At 67.7% G+C, this 13,445-nt stretch overlaps 1 protein-coding gene across 3 annotated transcripts; it reads left to right on the forward strand.

Annotated features, from left to right (window-relative positions):
- Window positions 1-883: 883 nt before the first annotated feature.
- ARHGAP45 (Rho GTPase activating protein 45) lies at window positions 884-13,431 on the forward strand. Of its 3 annotated transcripts, none has more exons than XM_023242738.2 (23): window positions 884-1,655; window positions 2,564-2,891; window positions 5,411-5,554; window positions 5,776-5,860; window positions 5,949-6,021; window positions 6,123-6,186; window positions 6,272-6,409; window positions 6,492-6,556; window positions 6,715-6,825; window positions 6,911-6,991; window positions 8,459-8,641; window positions 8,824-8,961; window positions 9,051-9,241; window positions 9,346-9,470; window positions 9,543-9,626; window positions 9,759-9,845; window positions 9,938-10,110; window positions 10,437-10,625; window positions 10,718-10,855; window positions 10,951-11,177; window positions 11,263-11,455; window positions 12,157-12,265; window positions 12,585-13,431. In XM_023242738.2, exons 1-23 carry the CDS (start codon window positions 1,566-1,568, stop codon window positions 12,905-12,907), a joined length of 3,339 nt encoding a protein of 1,112 aa, XP_023098506.1. In that variant the 5' UTR covers window positions 884-1,565; the 3' UTR covers window positions 12,908-13,431. The 3 variants fall into 3 exon arrangements, with proteins under 3 accessions (XP_023098506.1, XP_044898522.1, XP_023098504.1); XM_045042587.1 differs by lacking the exon at window positions 884-1,655 and adding an exon at window positions 1,696-1,861 and having other exon boundaries at window positions 9,114-9,241; XM_023242736.2 differs by lacking the exon at window positions 884-1,655 and adding an exon at window positions 1,700-1,861.
- Window positions 13,432-13,445: the final 14 nt, after the last annotated feature.

Below are 13,445 nucleotides of genomic sequence, written 5' to 3' on the forward strand. Positions count from 1 at the left end.
GCCCTGGAGGAAAAAGAGAACTCATGGGGTGAAACCGCGCGTGTGCGTGCGTGTGTGTGTGTGCGTGTGTGTGTGTGCGCACGCGCGCGCGTGCGTGCACACAGGCTGCAGGTCAGTCCAAACACGGCTCTCCATATGCGTCTGGACACTGGCCCCTGTTCCCCGAGTGTCCCCCACGTGTCCCCCACGTGTCCCCCACGTGTCCCCCGACACTGGTGCAATTTTGTAGGGTACATGTGAGAGTCTGGCTGTGGCCGACTGGACCCCCAGCTCTGGGGGCCTCTGGTGGACTGGGGACGGGGGGGTCTCACGTGCAAGGGTGGCCTTCTATAGAGCCTGGACACTGGTCACTGGCCCCCACGTGCCCATGTGGGCCTGGCGGCTGAGGGCAGTACCTAGGAGAGCCTGGTGGGGAGGAGGAGGTCAAGGCTGGGGAATGTTCCAGAAGACTTGGAAAAGCCCACTGGGGGTGGCCCAGACCTCAGGTGTCCTGACCAGGCCAGAAGTCTGCCAGCCAGCCCTCACCCCTGAAACTAGGCCCCAGAGCAATGGGTGCTAGGATCCTCAAGGGGCTTCCCAGCTGGGTGTGTGGATGGACCCGGGCCTGGAGAGGCGGGTTTGGCACCAGAGGCTGTGGTCTTCGGGCCCTTTGCCCTGTAGACCTGCCCCTCCCACCAGAGGTCAGTGGGGTCAGTGTTGGGGAGGCTAAGGGGTTGTTGGGGTTTGGGGATGGGGTGGGGCTCCAGAAGTGAGAAGAATGGGGGAGGGGAGAAGCCTCTGACTGGTGAGGGGTCTTCAAGAGAAAAGGTGGTTGGAGGAGGGGAGCGGGGGTCTGGGGAGGGGGGAAGAAGGCAGGGGTCCCTACACGTGGCTGGTCTCGTGGCTGGGTAGCCTCAGGCTTGTTTCCAAAGACGCCTCGTCAGCGCTGCTGCTTGGCAAGTGTGATGGTCTGTGTGTGTCCCCGGACTGTGGGAATAGGGCTGGGGACGGTGGCCTGGTGTGCCCTGTGCTGCCCGGTGGCCAGAGGAGGGAGGACGGGCGGCCTGGATAGCGTGTGTCCAAGCTCAGGGTCTGAGAGGGAAGCCCTGGCTTGTCCGTTCCACGTGCGGGCTTCATGACGTCCGAGCACGTGTCCTTGTGCACGCGTGTGTGCGTACTCCTGGCCGCGCCTGGGCGTCTGCGTGTGCCCTCGCCACGCACCGGGGCATCGGTGCAGGGCGCAGGCACCCTGGCCAGCACATGCGCAGAGCTCCCGAAAGCGGAAGCTGGGGGTGGCACCCGGGACCCCACCTTCAAGCCCACTGTGAGGAGGGCCAGGCTGAGGCCAGGGAGGGTGGGGGGCAGGTCTGCGTCTCTGTCACTCACCGCCTCCGGAGGCCTTTTCCTGTCGGAGGGAGGGCCCGCCAATGAGGGCTGGGCCTGTCACGTGGGCCTGACAGCTGGGGAGGGGGTGGCCGGCGGCAATGTGGCCCCGAGGCAGCCAGGAGGGAGAGCTACAGCCTTGAGACCCCCAGCCTGCGTGACCCCGGCCCGCCTGTCTTGGGCCACTGGGCCCAGGTCCCACCATGTTCTCCAGGAAGAAGCGGGAGCTTATGAAAACCCCTTCCATCTCCAAAAAGAACCGGGCGGGAAGCCCCAGCCCACAGCCCTTGGGGGTGAGTGAGCCTCTCTGGGGAGCGCAGAGCGGGCGGGGGCCTTGGAGTAACCCCCAGGCGGCAGGGGCCCAGGGGCGCGCGCCTTGTGCTGGGGGCCCAGCAGCTCCATGCTGGGCAGGCGGGGGACTCACGCCAGCTACAGCCCCCACCGGGCTGGACTGCATGGGCCACGCAGGAAAGGCCGGGACCCTGGCGTTCAGCTCACGGTAGGAGCGCTTTGGGTCGACCCCCACATCCCTCTGCTTGGACCAGGGCCGGCCGTGGGGCCCGGGGAGTAGGTGGGAGGGTGCCCGGGTCAGGGCGGCATTGGGCCTGGGGCTCCGCAGGGCGGTGGTCAGGGAACCTGGGGGCAGTGGTGCCGTCGGGGTTTGAGAGCCATAGCACAACCACTGGGCCCAAGGGTTAGAGGTGCAGAGCACAACACGGGATCCGTGGGGCGTAGGGCCGGGGGGGTGCCTCTCGGGTCTGGAGAGCCACGAAGTTTGGGGATACTCTACAAGGCCTGGGCGTGTCCGTGGGGCTTGGGGGTCTACAGGAATCGACAGAGGTGTCTCCACCAGGGAGGAGGTGTGTGTGCAGCAGCCAGAGGGGGCTGCAGGGGCTGAGGACCCCCTCCCAGCCCTCCCTGCCCCACCAGGAAGTGGGGTGCCCCTCCCCCACGCCCTCGCAGGCCCCACCCCTGGCTGTGGTTTGGGCAAAGACGGTTGTTTGTGAAAGAGCTGGGGAAGAGGATGTTGGGTAACAGGTGTGGGCGGGGCAGGGCACCAAATCTCAGCCCTCTGACCTCTGGCCTCTGATCCCCGTGGGGTCAGGCCGAAGACCCTCCGGAGCCCCGCCGTACTTCTGGGGAAACTGAGGCGGTGCCCGGGCCGGAGCACCTGCGTCACCCTCCTCCCCCGCCCTCCCAGGAGCTGCCCAGGAAAGACGGGGCTGATGTGTCCCTCGGACCCAGCCTGGAGCCACCAGGCGCAGCCTCAAATGCCAAGGCCACGGGTACACTCAAGCGGCCCACCAGCCTGAGCCGCCATGCCAGCGCTGCTGGCTTCCCGCTGTCCGGATCCAGCACCTGGACGCTAGGCCGGGGCCACCGCAGCCCCCTGACCACCACCAGCCCTGCCGAGCTGCCCCCCGAGGGGCCGTGCCCCGACACCGTGGAGGACATCTCCCACCTGCTGGCCGACGTGGGCCGCTTCGCCGAAGGCTTGGAGAAGCTCAAAGAGTGCGTTCTGCATGAGGGTGAGAAGCGGCAGGGGCCCCGGGGCCTGGGTGGGGGGTCAGCGGGGCTCAGAAGGCGATGCCACCGCAGCTAGGGCTCCGAGGGGTGTGTAGGAGTTGGGTGGCCACCAGGAGAGAAAGGCACCGGGGCAGAGGGAACGTCACGTGTGCAAGCTCAGACCCAAGATGGAGATGTGCTTAGGGGAACAGGTTTCGGGGTGTGTGAAGCGTGTGGTGAAGGACCCCAGACGCGATCCTGCGGGCAATGGGGGACCACAGGAAGTGTCAGAGCCGGGGCTGGACAAGGTCCGCCCTGCAGGTTGGAACCCGCGTGGACTGGAGGTGGGCTGAGGTCTGGCCGGGGACAGATTCGGGGGGACGAGGGGGAGCCAGTGGCCTGCGGGATGGCAGTTCCGTTTTCTCCTGCGTGCGGCGCTGACGGCCCAGCTTCCTGCCGAGTTATTTTCATCCGCTTCCTGTTTGTCCCTGGCACCTCGTGCGCAGCCCGTGGCCCTGCCCGCTCCTCCCAGAAACCGCAGTGCCAGGACCGTGCCAAGTGCTCTGACCCGCTCCCCCAGGCGCCTGCTTTACAGATGAGGAAACAGAGGCCCCTCGTCGGGCCCTGACCCCCGGCTCTTCCAGCCAAGGAGGGGCGGGAGCTGGGATCCGACCTTCCCGGCGGCGGAGGCCTGGCCCTGCTGGTCGGGAGGTGGGAGCCCCCCAGGGTTATCTGGTCCAGGCGGGGGCCGGAGCTGTTTCCTGGGGAAACTCTCTAATCTCAGTTCCTGGTTCCTCTCGATCCTGATCCCTCTGCTTCCTTGGAGGCCGGGCCTGGGCGGGGCCGAGCCAGGCTGCGTCCTGAGGGAGGTTGGGCCCCGGGGCAGGGGCGCCCTTCTACCCGCTTTGGGCACCTGCGAGAGAGGATGTGGGTTGAGTCTGGGCCCTTCCCCCGCTGGGCCTCCTCCTCTGAGCTCAGGTGTCTCTTCTGTGAAATGGGGCCACGACGGGGCCTGCGGGGTAGCTGGCGGGGGTCTGATGTCCTCGGCGTATTGTGATGGTTGTGAGGACAGTAAGACCCACTCTGGGTGGAGCCCCAAGTGAGGAGACAGTGCAGGGTCCCCTGGTCCGGCTGGCAGCACGTCCGGGGCACCTGGGCTTTGCGGGGCCGGGGCAGGTGCAGGTGTGGGGAAGGACCTCCTCGGGAAGGGGTGTGCCTGTGCCCCCCGCCCCCCATGGCTGGCTTCCCTGGCTTCCTGAAGCTCCCCCCCCCCCCCCGTCGTCTTAGGCAGCGAGCGTGTGCTTGGGCGTGAGGTGCTGGGGTCGCCCCGGAGGTGGCTTTCAGTGGGGTCCTCCGTGCCCACGAGGCTCTACCTGGTGTCTTGAACGTCGTCTGCCAGCCTCGGAGTCAGGGCGCGGGGGCCGCGGAGGTGAGGCTGCCTCCGTGTCTCGTGTCTGCAGTCGGCCCTTCTCCTTCCACTGACTCCTGTGGTTCTAATGGCGTGTGTTTTGCACACAGTGTCGTCTGCACACACGGTGACGAAGACTGTGGGGGAGCGCCTGGCTGGCTCCGCCCGTAGACGTGTGGCTTTTTTGTATTTTTTTTTCTTTTATGTTTATTTTAAAGAGAGACAGAGAGTGAGCAGGGGAGGGTTAGAGAGAGAGGGAGACACAGAATCCAGTGTAGGCTCCAGGCAGACAGAGCCTGATGTGGGGCTTGGACCCACGAACCACGAGATCACGACCTGAGCCAAAACTGGGTGCTTAACCGACTGGGCCACCCGGGTGCCCAGAGTGTGTGCCTCTTGATCTTGGGGTTGTGAGTTCGAGCTCCAGGTTGGGTACAGAGATAACTTAAAACTAAAATCTTAAAAAAAACAAAACTGTTTATGGAGGGCACTGAAAGGCACGTTCCAAAACACAGATCTGACCTTGCTCTGCTTTGCTCTAGCACCTTCTATGGCTCCCCATTGCCCTGGAGATAAGGCCACCTGGGGTCCTCCTGTCTGGAGTTCTCATACCTGCAGAGCTAGTGAACACAGAAAAGCTCCATCATCCTTGAGAACGCCCTGCCCCTCTCTGTGCCTCAGCTTCCTCATCCACAGAATGGGGATGATGACCGCACCTGCCTCACGGGGTGGTTGGCAGGGGAGAGCAGATCGTGGCAGGAGGCAGGGCAGGTCCAGAGCTGGACAGAAACTTGAGCAGCCCTGTGAGTTTGTGGCAGGAAAGGGGCCTGGTGGGCTGCACGGAGGAGGGGGCACCAGGCCTGCAGCTTGAAGGACGAGCAGGAGTTTGGTCTCTCGAAGGACATGAAGAGAAAGTTCTGAGAAGGGACTGCCTGAGCCGTGGTCTGGCCTTTGTGGCCCTGGCCCGCAGCCCAGAGGGACTGTGCCTCACCTGAGGCCCCACAGTGGGCTTTGCCCTCCCCACCTCTGCCTCAGTCTCCCCATCCCGGGACAGGAGCCCTGAGGAGGGGGCAGGCCCCTGGCTCTCCTGGGGCCAGGCGCTTCCTCCCTGCTCACACCCACCGTGCCCCACAGACCTGCTGGAGGCCCGCCGGCCCCTGGCCCACGAGTGCCTGGGGGAGGCCCTTCGTGTGATGCGACAGATCATCTCCAGGTTCCCGCTGCTCAACACCGTGGAGACGCTCACTGCCGCGGGCACCCTCATTGCCAAGATCAGAGGTCAGCCGGCTGGGGCAGGGTGGCGAGGGCTCCAGAGGCCCCGGGGAGGGCTGCCTGGGGGAGGGGGCGTTCGAAGCGGGTTGTGAAGGGCGCATGGCAGTTTGACAGGCACAGCTGCCCTCCTGCTCCCCTGGTCTGGGAGCTCCCTTCAGGTGGCCGCAGGCAGGGGTGGTCACCTCCAGAAGTGGGTCAGCCGCCTCGTCCTTGTCTCTGCCCGCCAGCCTTCCATTACGAGTGCAACAATGAGTCTGACAAGCGGGAGTTTGAGAAGGCCCTGGAGACCATCGCTGTCTCCTTCAGTAGCACGTGAGTGCCGTGGGGCTGCTGGGGCGAGGCTGGGGGGCCCGGGGCCGCATGTGTCTCGGCACTCACCCTGCCCTGCCCTGCCCTGCAGCGTGTCCGAGTTCCTCATGGGGGAAGTGGACAGCAGCACCCTCCTGTCGGTGCCCCCTGGGGACCCCAGCCAGGTGAGCAGGGTGGGGTGAGTCACTCCCGTGTCCTCTGGGGGCCGTCCCTCTCTGCCGGGGGGTAGAGGGGGGCGACTCACCCGCGTCCCCCGCCCACACAGACCATGGAGAGCCTGTACTCGCAGGGGAGCGAGGGTTCCACCCCCAGCACCGACGACTGTGACGGTGAGACACGACGGGCGGGCGGGCGCTGGCCCAGTGGGCGGGGAGGGAGGGGGGCACCGGGCCGGGCTAAGCGGGCGCCCCGCAGGCTGCCTGCCCCCCGAGGAGGTGGACATGTTGCTGCAGCGCTGCGAAGGCGGTGTGGATGCCGCGCTGCTGTATGCCAAGAACATGGCCAAGTACATGAAGGACCTCATCGGCTACCTGGAGAAGCGGACGATGCTGGGTAAGAGCGGCCCGGGGTGCGGGGCTGGGGGAAGGCGCCGCCCCCACAGCCCCGCACTCACGCCGCCCCCGCCCGCCCGCAGAGATGGACTTCGCCAAAGGCCTGCAGAAGATCGTGCATAGCTGCAGACAGAGCGTCATGCAGGAGGTGGGGTCCCTGGGGCCTGGGTGTGCGTCTCCACGCCCCCCAGAGGGGCCACAGGGAAGGGGCCCCCCGCCTGCGCCGCGGGTGCCAGCGGCAGCTGACGGCCCGGGGAAGGGGGGCCGCCCAGGCCCTCCTCCGTGACCGCCGCCCCCACCCCGCAGCCGCACATGCCCCTGCTGTCCATCTACTCCCTGGCCCTAGAGCAGGAGCTGGAGTTCGGCCACAACATGGTGCAGGCGGTGGGCACGCTGCAGAACCAGACCTTCATCCAGGTGGGCCGGGCGGGCGGACGGGCGGGAGGACAGGCCGGGGGTGTGCCGGGGCCCCCCGTCGCTCACGGTCTGTGCCCCCCACCAGCCCCTGAGCCTGAGGCGGCTTGAGCATGAGAAGCGCAGGAAGGAGATTAAGGAGTCGTGGCACCGTGCCCAGAGGAAGCTGGTAGGCCGGCGGGGACGGGGTGGTGGGAGGGGCCTGGCGCTGTGGCCTCCGGTGCCCGCAGGAGGCTGGCAGTGGCGCCCGAGGGGGGCGCGGGCCCTGCGTGGGAGAGATCCCGGGCTGCCACCCGCGGCGGTGCAGGGAGGAGTGGGGAGCCAGTGCGCCCCCCCCCCCCCCCCCCGCGCAGGCACAGCGGGTCTGGTGCGAGCGCCAGCTTCGTGTCTCTTCCCCCCAGTTTGGTTTTAGACTTTTCCAAAGCGGGAAGCATCTGTGTGTTTCCCAGCTACGTTAACGGGACCTTCAGTGAAAACCTCCACCCCCACCCCCACCCCCACCCCCACCCCCGCCTTCCAGCAAGCGCCCCTCCCCTTCCGTATGCTCGCCAGCGTGTCAGGCTGGCTCTTCTGCTCCTGGCCCTTTACACCCTGTCCCGTGGCCGGAGGCTTGGGCACCTCAATCGGGGGGCGGGGGGCGGGGGGGGCGCATCTTCGCTCCAGGTGCTCAGCTGTAGAGGCCACTGGACTTAGTTCACTAAATCCTACTGCTACCTTCCCGTCACCGCTGGGCTGTTGGTGTTTCAGACACCAGCGCTGTGACACCTCGCGTCCATGTCTCGGACCTGCGACCGGACACGTATCTCTGACGGGTGCCCACAGCGGGACGGCTGGGGGAGGGTGTGAACGTGTGAGCCTCTCCTGAGCTCCCTCTGCTTCCCTCCTCGAAACACTTGTTTCCTGCCCTTTGCTCATTTTGGGCTGGATGATGCCTTCTTTCTTTCTTACTGATTTGTCAGAGCTCTTGTACTAGAGATCTCAGCCCTTGCTGATGTGAGTTACGGACCCCGCCCCCCCCCCCCCCCCCCCCCGCCCGGTTTATCGTCTTTGACTCTTGACTCTACCTTTGGCCTGTTTTGCCAGCCAGAAGCCTGAGCGTGTCAGCGGTGGCCTTTTCTTGTGTGGTTTCTGGGTCTGTGTCCCGTGTTCAAGGCCTTCCCACAGCGAAATGGTTTTCAGACCCTCTCCACGTTTCCCCTGGTATTTGCACAAGCTAGTTTCTGTACGTTTAAGCCTCTGACAGCGCAGGCTGGGGCGTGGCCCCCAGAAGACTCGCCATGTTTCTGACCAACCCTCAGGGCGCCCGGCTTCCTGCCGGGGCGGCTTTACACCTCTCCTGCGAAAGAGGGGAAGTGAGAGACGGGAGGGTGGCCACCACTCTGGCGGGGGCGGGTGGAGGTCTCAGCTGCGGGGGCTGTGATGTGGGCACACCGGACGCCCGTTCCTCCCAGGGTCCGTAGGCAGGCGTCCCCTCCTGTTCTCCTGTCCACTCTTGGGTAGGGCCTCTGTCTGCCCCGCGGGGCCGTGGGCACAAGATGTGTGGGTGGCTGATGGGGGTGGTTGGGGACAGGGGCCGGGAGGCGGAGCTCAGCCGGAGCCCGGCTCTGGACTGGCGCCCTCACCCTCCTGCCCGCAGCAAGAGGCCGAGTCCAACCTTCGCAAGGCCAAGCAGGGCTACGGGCAGCGCTGTGAGGACCACAGCAAGGCCCGCTTCCTGGCTGCCAAGGCCGAGGAGGAGCAGGCAGGCACGGGGCCCGGGGCCGCGGCCTCCAAGACCCTGGACAAGCGGAGGCGTCTGGAGGAGGAGGCCAAGAACAAGGTGAGCGCAGACAAGGAGGAGACCCTGGCGGCAGAACCCCGCGGCGCCGGCCCAGGCTGCGTGTCCCGTGGGAACGCGTCCCAGTCCGTTCTGCCGCCTCGGTTCCTGCGGCCGGCCTGGCGACGTCCCGGGGGCCGAGGCCGGGCTGAGGCATCTCTGGGCACCGCTCTGCCCCCGTGCAGGCGGAGGAGGCCATGGCCACTTACCGCACGTGTGTGGCCGATGCCAAGACGCAGAAGCAGGAGCTGGAGGACGCCAAGGTGACGGTGCTGCGGCAGATCCAGGAGGTCATTCGGCAGAGCGACCAGACCATCAAGTCGGTGCGGCCCCGCGCTCTGGCCACGGGGGGCAGGGGGGCCCTGGGCCCGGTCGGTGCGGCTTACCCACCCGCCCGCCCGCCCGCCCGCAGGCCACCATCTCCTACTACCAGATGATGCACATGCAGACGGCCCCGCTGCCCGTGCACTTCCAGATGCTGTGCGAGAGCAGCAAGCTGTACGACCCCGGCCAGCAGTACGCCTCCCACGTGTGCCAGCTGCAGCGGGGCGATGAGCCGGACGTGCGCTACGACTTCGAGCCCTACGTCTCCACCAACACCTGGTACGGCCAGCGGCACGGGCCCTGCGGGGACCGGGCTTCCCGCCTGCAGTGCCTCCGTGACCCCCCGTCCCGTCCCGTCCCCTCCCTCTGGCTCGGTCCACCAGGTCTCCGGTCATGCGCACCCGGAAGGGTAGCCTCAACGTCAGCGACGCCGTGGGGACAGAGGCCGCTGGCGGTCCCGAGGAGGAAAGCGGGCCCACCGAGGGGGCGCTGGCCAAGGACCGCAGGGGTGAGCGCCTGGCGCAGTGCGGGGTGGGTGTGGCTTCCCCGCGGCCCCCACTGGAGACGCCTCCTTCTGCAGGTGGGCGTGGCCACCAGGTGCACAAGTCGTGGCCCAGCAGCACCGCGGACTCCGACGGCAGCCTGGACCCCGGCCCTGGCTCAGGTGAGGAGGCCCCCGCCTGCCGGGCGTCTGGGGCAGCCGGGGGGGGGCGGTGATGGGACGCTGTGGCGGCCGTGAGCCCTCTGGGGAGGGTCCCTCGTGGCTCGGGGTGCCTGACGCCGGTCTCCCGTGCAGGGGACTTCAAGAAGCTGCAGCGGATGTCGTCCGGCGAGGAGCTGGCGGACCAGGACGGCAGCGCAGAGTCATCAGCCTTCGAGCAGGGTGAGGGGCCCCCGCGCCCGGTGTCAGGGGGAGGCCAGTGGGCCCGGTGCTGGCCTGCGGCCGCGAGGCTCACTGCTCGCCCCGCCCCGCAGCCGACCTCAACGGCATGGCCCCCGAGCTGCCGGTGGCCGTGCCCAGCGGGCCCTTCCGCCACGTGGGGCTGTCCAAGGCGGCGCGAACGCACCGGCTGCGGAAGCTGCGCACGCCAGCCAAGTGCAGGGAGTGCAACAGCTACGTCTACTTCCAGGGCGCTGAGTGCGAGGAGGTGGGTCGAGCTCGGGGGACGGCTGGGGCTACGTGCCGGGGGGGGGGGGGGGGTCCGCTCAGCCGGGAACAGAGGGGAGCATCTGGAGACCGGAGGGCCCCGGGGGAGTGCCCAAGGCCCGGAGGCAGGACCGCCGGGCTGCGGGCAGGAAAAGCGAGGCGTCTGGAAGGAAGGAGCTGGGGTGGCAGGCACCCGCCTAGGCAGGCGTGTCCCCCAGCCGAGGAGACAGAGTGAGCCGGGAGCGGTGGCGCTTCTGGAGACGCCACGAGGGAGTGAGGCTCAGGAGGGCGCTGGGGGGGGGGTCGCTGAGCCGCCGCCCGCCGCAGTGCTGCCTGGCCTGCCACAAGAAGTGCCTGGAGACGCTGGCCATCCAGTGCGGCCACAAGAAGCTCCAAGGCCGCCTGCAGCTCTTCGGCCAGGACTTCGGCCAGGCGGCCCGTGGCACGCCCGACGGCGTGCCCTTCATCGTCAAGAAGTGCATCTGTGAGATCGAGCGGCGGGCGCTGCACACCAAGGTGACCAGCCCCCGGGCAGCAGCGGGGGGTTCGTCCCGGGGGGGGGGCGGTGGCGCGGCGGGCGGGGGCCGTACTGACCGCGGCCCCCACAGGGCATCTACCGTGTCAACGGGGTGAAAACGCGCGTGGAGAAGCTGTGCCAGGACTTCGAGAACGGCAAGGAGCTGGTGGAACTGTCCCAGGCCTCGCCCCACGACGTCAGCAACGTCCTCAAACTCTACCTGCGCCAGGTGGGGCCGAGCGCCCGCTGAGCCGGGACCGGGGGCGGGCGGGGGAGTACTGCCGGGCTGGGGGCCTCTGACCCCGTCCGACCCGTCACCCACAGCTGCCCGAACCGCTCATCTCCTTCCGCCTCTACCACGAGCTCGTGGGGCTGGCCAAGGACAGTCTGAAGGCGGAGGCCGAGGCCAAGGCGGCGTCACGGGGCCGGTCCGACGCCGCCGAGAGCGAGGCTGCAGCCGTGGCCATGGCGGGCCGGCTGCGGGAGCGCCTGCAGGGCCTGCCGCCCGAGAACAGGGCCACGCTGCGGTACCTGCTGAGACACCTGCGCAGGTGAGGGCCGGCCTGGCAGGGGTCTGGGTTGTGGGGGGCCTGGGGGAGCCATTCACACCTGCTCCCGCGCCCGCGCGGCCCCCAGGATCGTGGAGGTGGAGCAGGACAACAAGATGACCCCGGGGAACCTGGGCATCGTGTTTGGACCCACGCTGCTGCGGCCAAGGCCCACCGAGGCCACCGTGTCCCTGTCCTCCCTGGTGGACTACCCCCACCAGGCCCGCATCGTGGAGACCCTCATCGCCCACTACGACCTGGTCTTCGAGGAGGAGCCCGAGGTGCCTGGGGGCTGGGGGAGGGTGTTGGCAGACTGCAGGGCTGCCCGCTCTGAGCAGGGGGCCGAGCCGGAGACAGAATGACTGACATGCTTGCTTTGGGCCGGGTGGTCAGAAGTGGCCTGGGAGGCATCTTTTAAGCAAAGAATTGATGGAGGAAGGGCTCGACCCTTGAGGGAGAGCCACTGTTGGTGCAAAGGCCCTGTGGCCGTGCCCCCCCCCCCCCCCCCCCCCCCCCCCCCGCCTCCGGAGCCCACCTCGGACCTCGCGTTCGGCCCGGCCCCGTGGGTCTCCCGACTCCGTGCCGCTACAGCACGTCCTCACGCTCGCGTGCTGCCCAGCTGGGTCCAACCTGCCAGCTCACCTGGCTGCTGGGTTTCAATCTCGTGCCACCGTCCTCCTGTCTGCCGGCCCCGTCCGCTCTGTTCTCGAGCCTCGTGCTCCTGTGCTCCCGTCCCCGCGGAAGGCCCTCTTCCAGGGGGTGTGTGTTCGGGGCGGCAGGGCACACTGGCGTCCACACGGGACCTCGGCCTTGCCGCCCGCGGCCTTCTGCCCCACGTGGGCGAGTCGCAGCTGCTTAGCGACACCGGGCACAGTGGCATCAGGCCATCCGCGCGCCGGGTGTTTAGTTAACCAGACGGAGAACAGAGCCTGGGAGGGGCCGGAATCCCGGACCCCGGCTGACCACATTCTGCCGCCCACAGGAGGACGTGGATGACCGGCGGGCTGAGGATGGGGTGCAGGCGCCGTGCCCGGAGGCGGGTGCAGGGGCTGCCCTCCCGCTGCGGGAGGAGGCTGCAGACGGGGGTCCAGGTGAGCGGGGCAGCCTGGGTGCCCGCTGGCAGACCGTGCGGTGTCAGGGGGCCACATGCCCCATGGGCAGGGACATCTCCTATATCAACTGTTAATTTGTTGCCAATACCAGCAAAGAGAAGCCTTTTTGCGGCATTCTGTAGACACCGACGCGGGTGCCCTGGGCCTTGAGCCCGCACCTCGGCCTGCGGGTGGGTAGTCCCAGGGCGGGGAGCGGGCCAGGCGAGAGGACGGCAGGTCAGGCGGTGGACCCCAGGTCCCTCCTGGTCACGGCGCAACTGGCCTCTCTGCCCCCACCCCACCTTCCTTGGCTTCGCAGAATCCCAAGTGGCCTCCAACGACTCCGACTCCGAGGGGGAGGAGGCCTCGGAGTTGCCGTCCCCGGCGGGCAGGGGCGCGTGCCGCCTCAGCTTCCTGGAGAAGCAGGGCAGCGAGGCCAGCGTGGAGGAGGCCCAGGGCAGCGGCAGCGGCAGCGAGGAGCAGCTGGGGGCCGGGGCCGGAGAGGGCCTGGCAGAGCAGCTTTCCGAGTTCAACACCAATCAGTGCAACAACGTGGCCGAGGTCGGACTGCCCGTCACGTGGCTCCACGGTGGGCAGCTCGCAGCGGGCACCGGCCACGAGAGGCAGCCCGAGTTTGTGTAGCTGGGGCGCGGGGCACGCCGTGTGTTCCCGGCTCCCATCCCTGCGGGTGTCCAGTCACCGGGAGGCCACGGGAGGCCTCTTCCTTCAAGCCCATACCGGTGAGGGCATTGCCGGCTGCCTCTTCCAGAAGCTTCCGGGGCACTGGGTGAGGCCGAAGCCCGCTCCGTCTGCCTGTGTGCCCTGGCGACCCGACCCAGCCACGCTGGGAGATCCCGCTGTCCAGTCGTCTGGGGACCGACTGTGTGCTCAGAGAAGCCTCGGACGTCCCTGCCGCGTGGCCCTGCCCCCGGGGCCAGCGGCCCTGTGGGCCTACAAGCTCTGCCTTGACCTCTCACCGCTGGGCCACCACCGAAGGCCACTCTGAAAGCCAGACAGCAGCGGCCAGTGGCAGCACCACGCCCCTGCTTTCCTGGAAAACCGAGTCGGACGCTTGGGGTTTAGGCGCGTGGTGAGCTCCATGTTGGTCACGATGTACGTCTTTCACATGCACATTTACTCTGCTTAAAATAAAGTTTAAAATCCGAGCCTATCTTCTCTG

The sequence above is a fragment of the Felis catus genome, chromosome A2 (genome assembly GCF_018350175.1).
Source record: "Felis catus isolate Fca126 chromosome A2, F.catus_Fca126_mat1.0, whole genome shotgun sequence".
Classification (NCBI taxonomy): Eukaryota; Metazoa; Chordata; class Mammalia; order Carnivora; family Felidae; genus Felis; species Felis catus.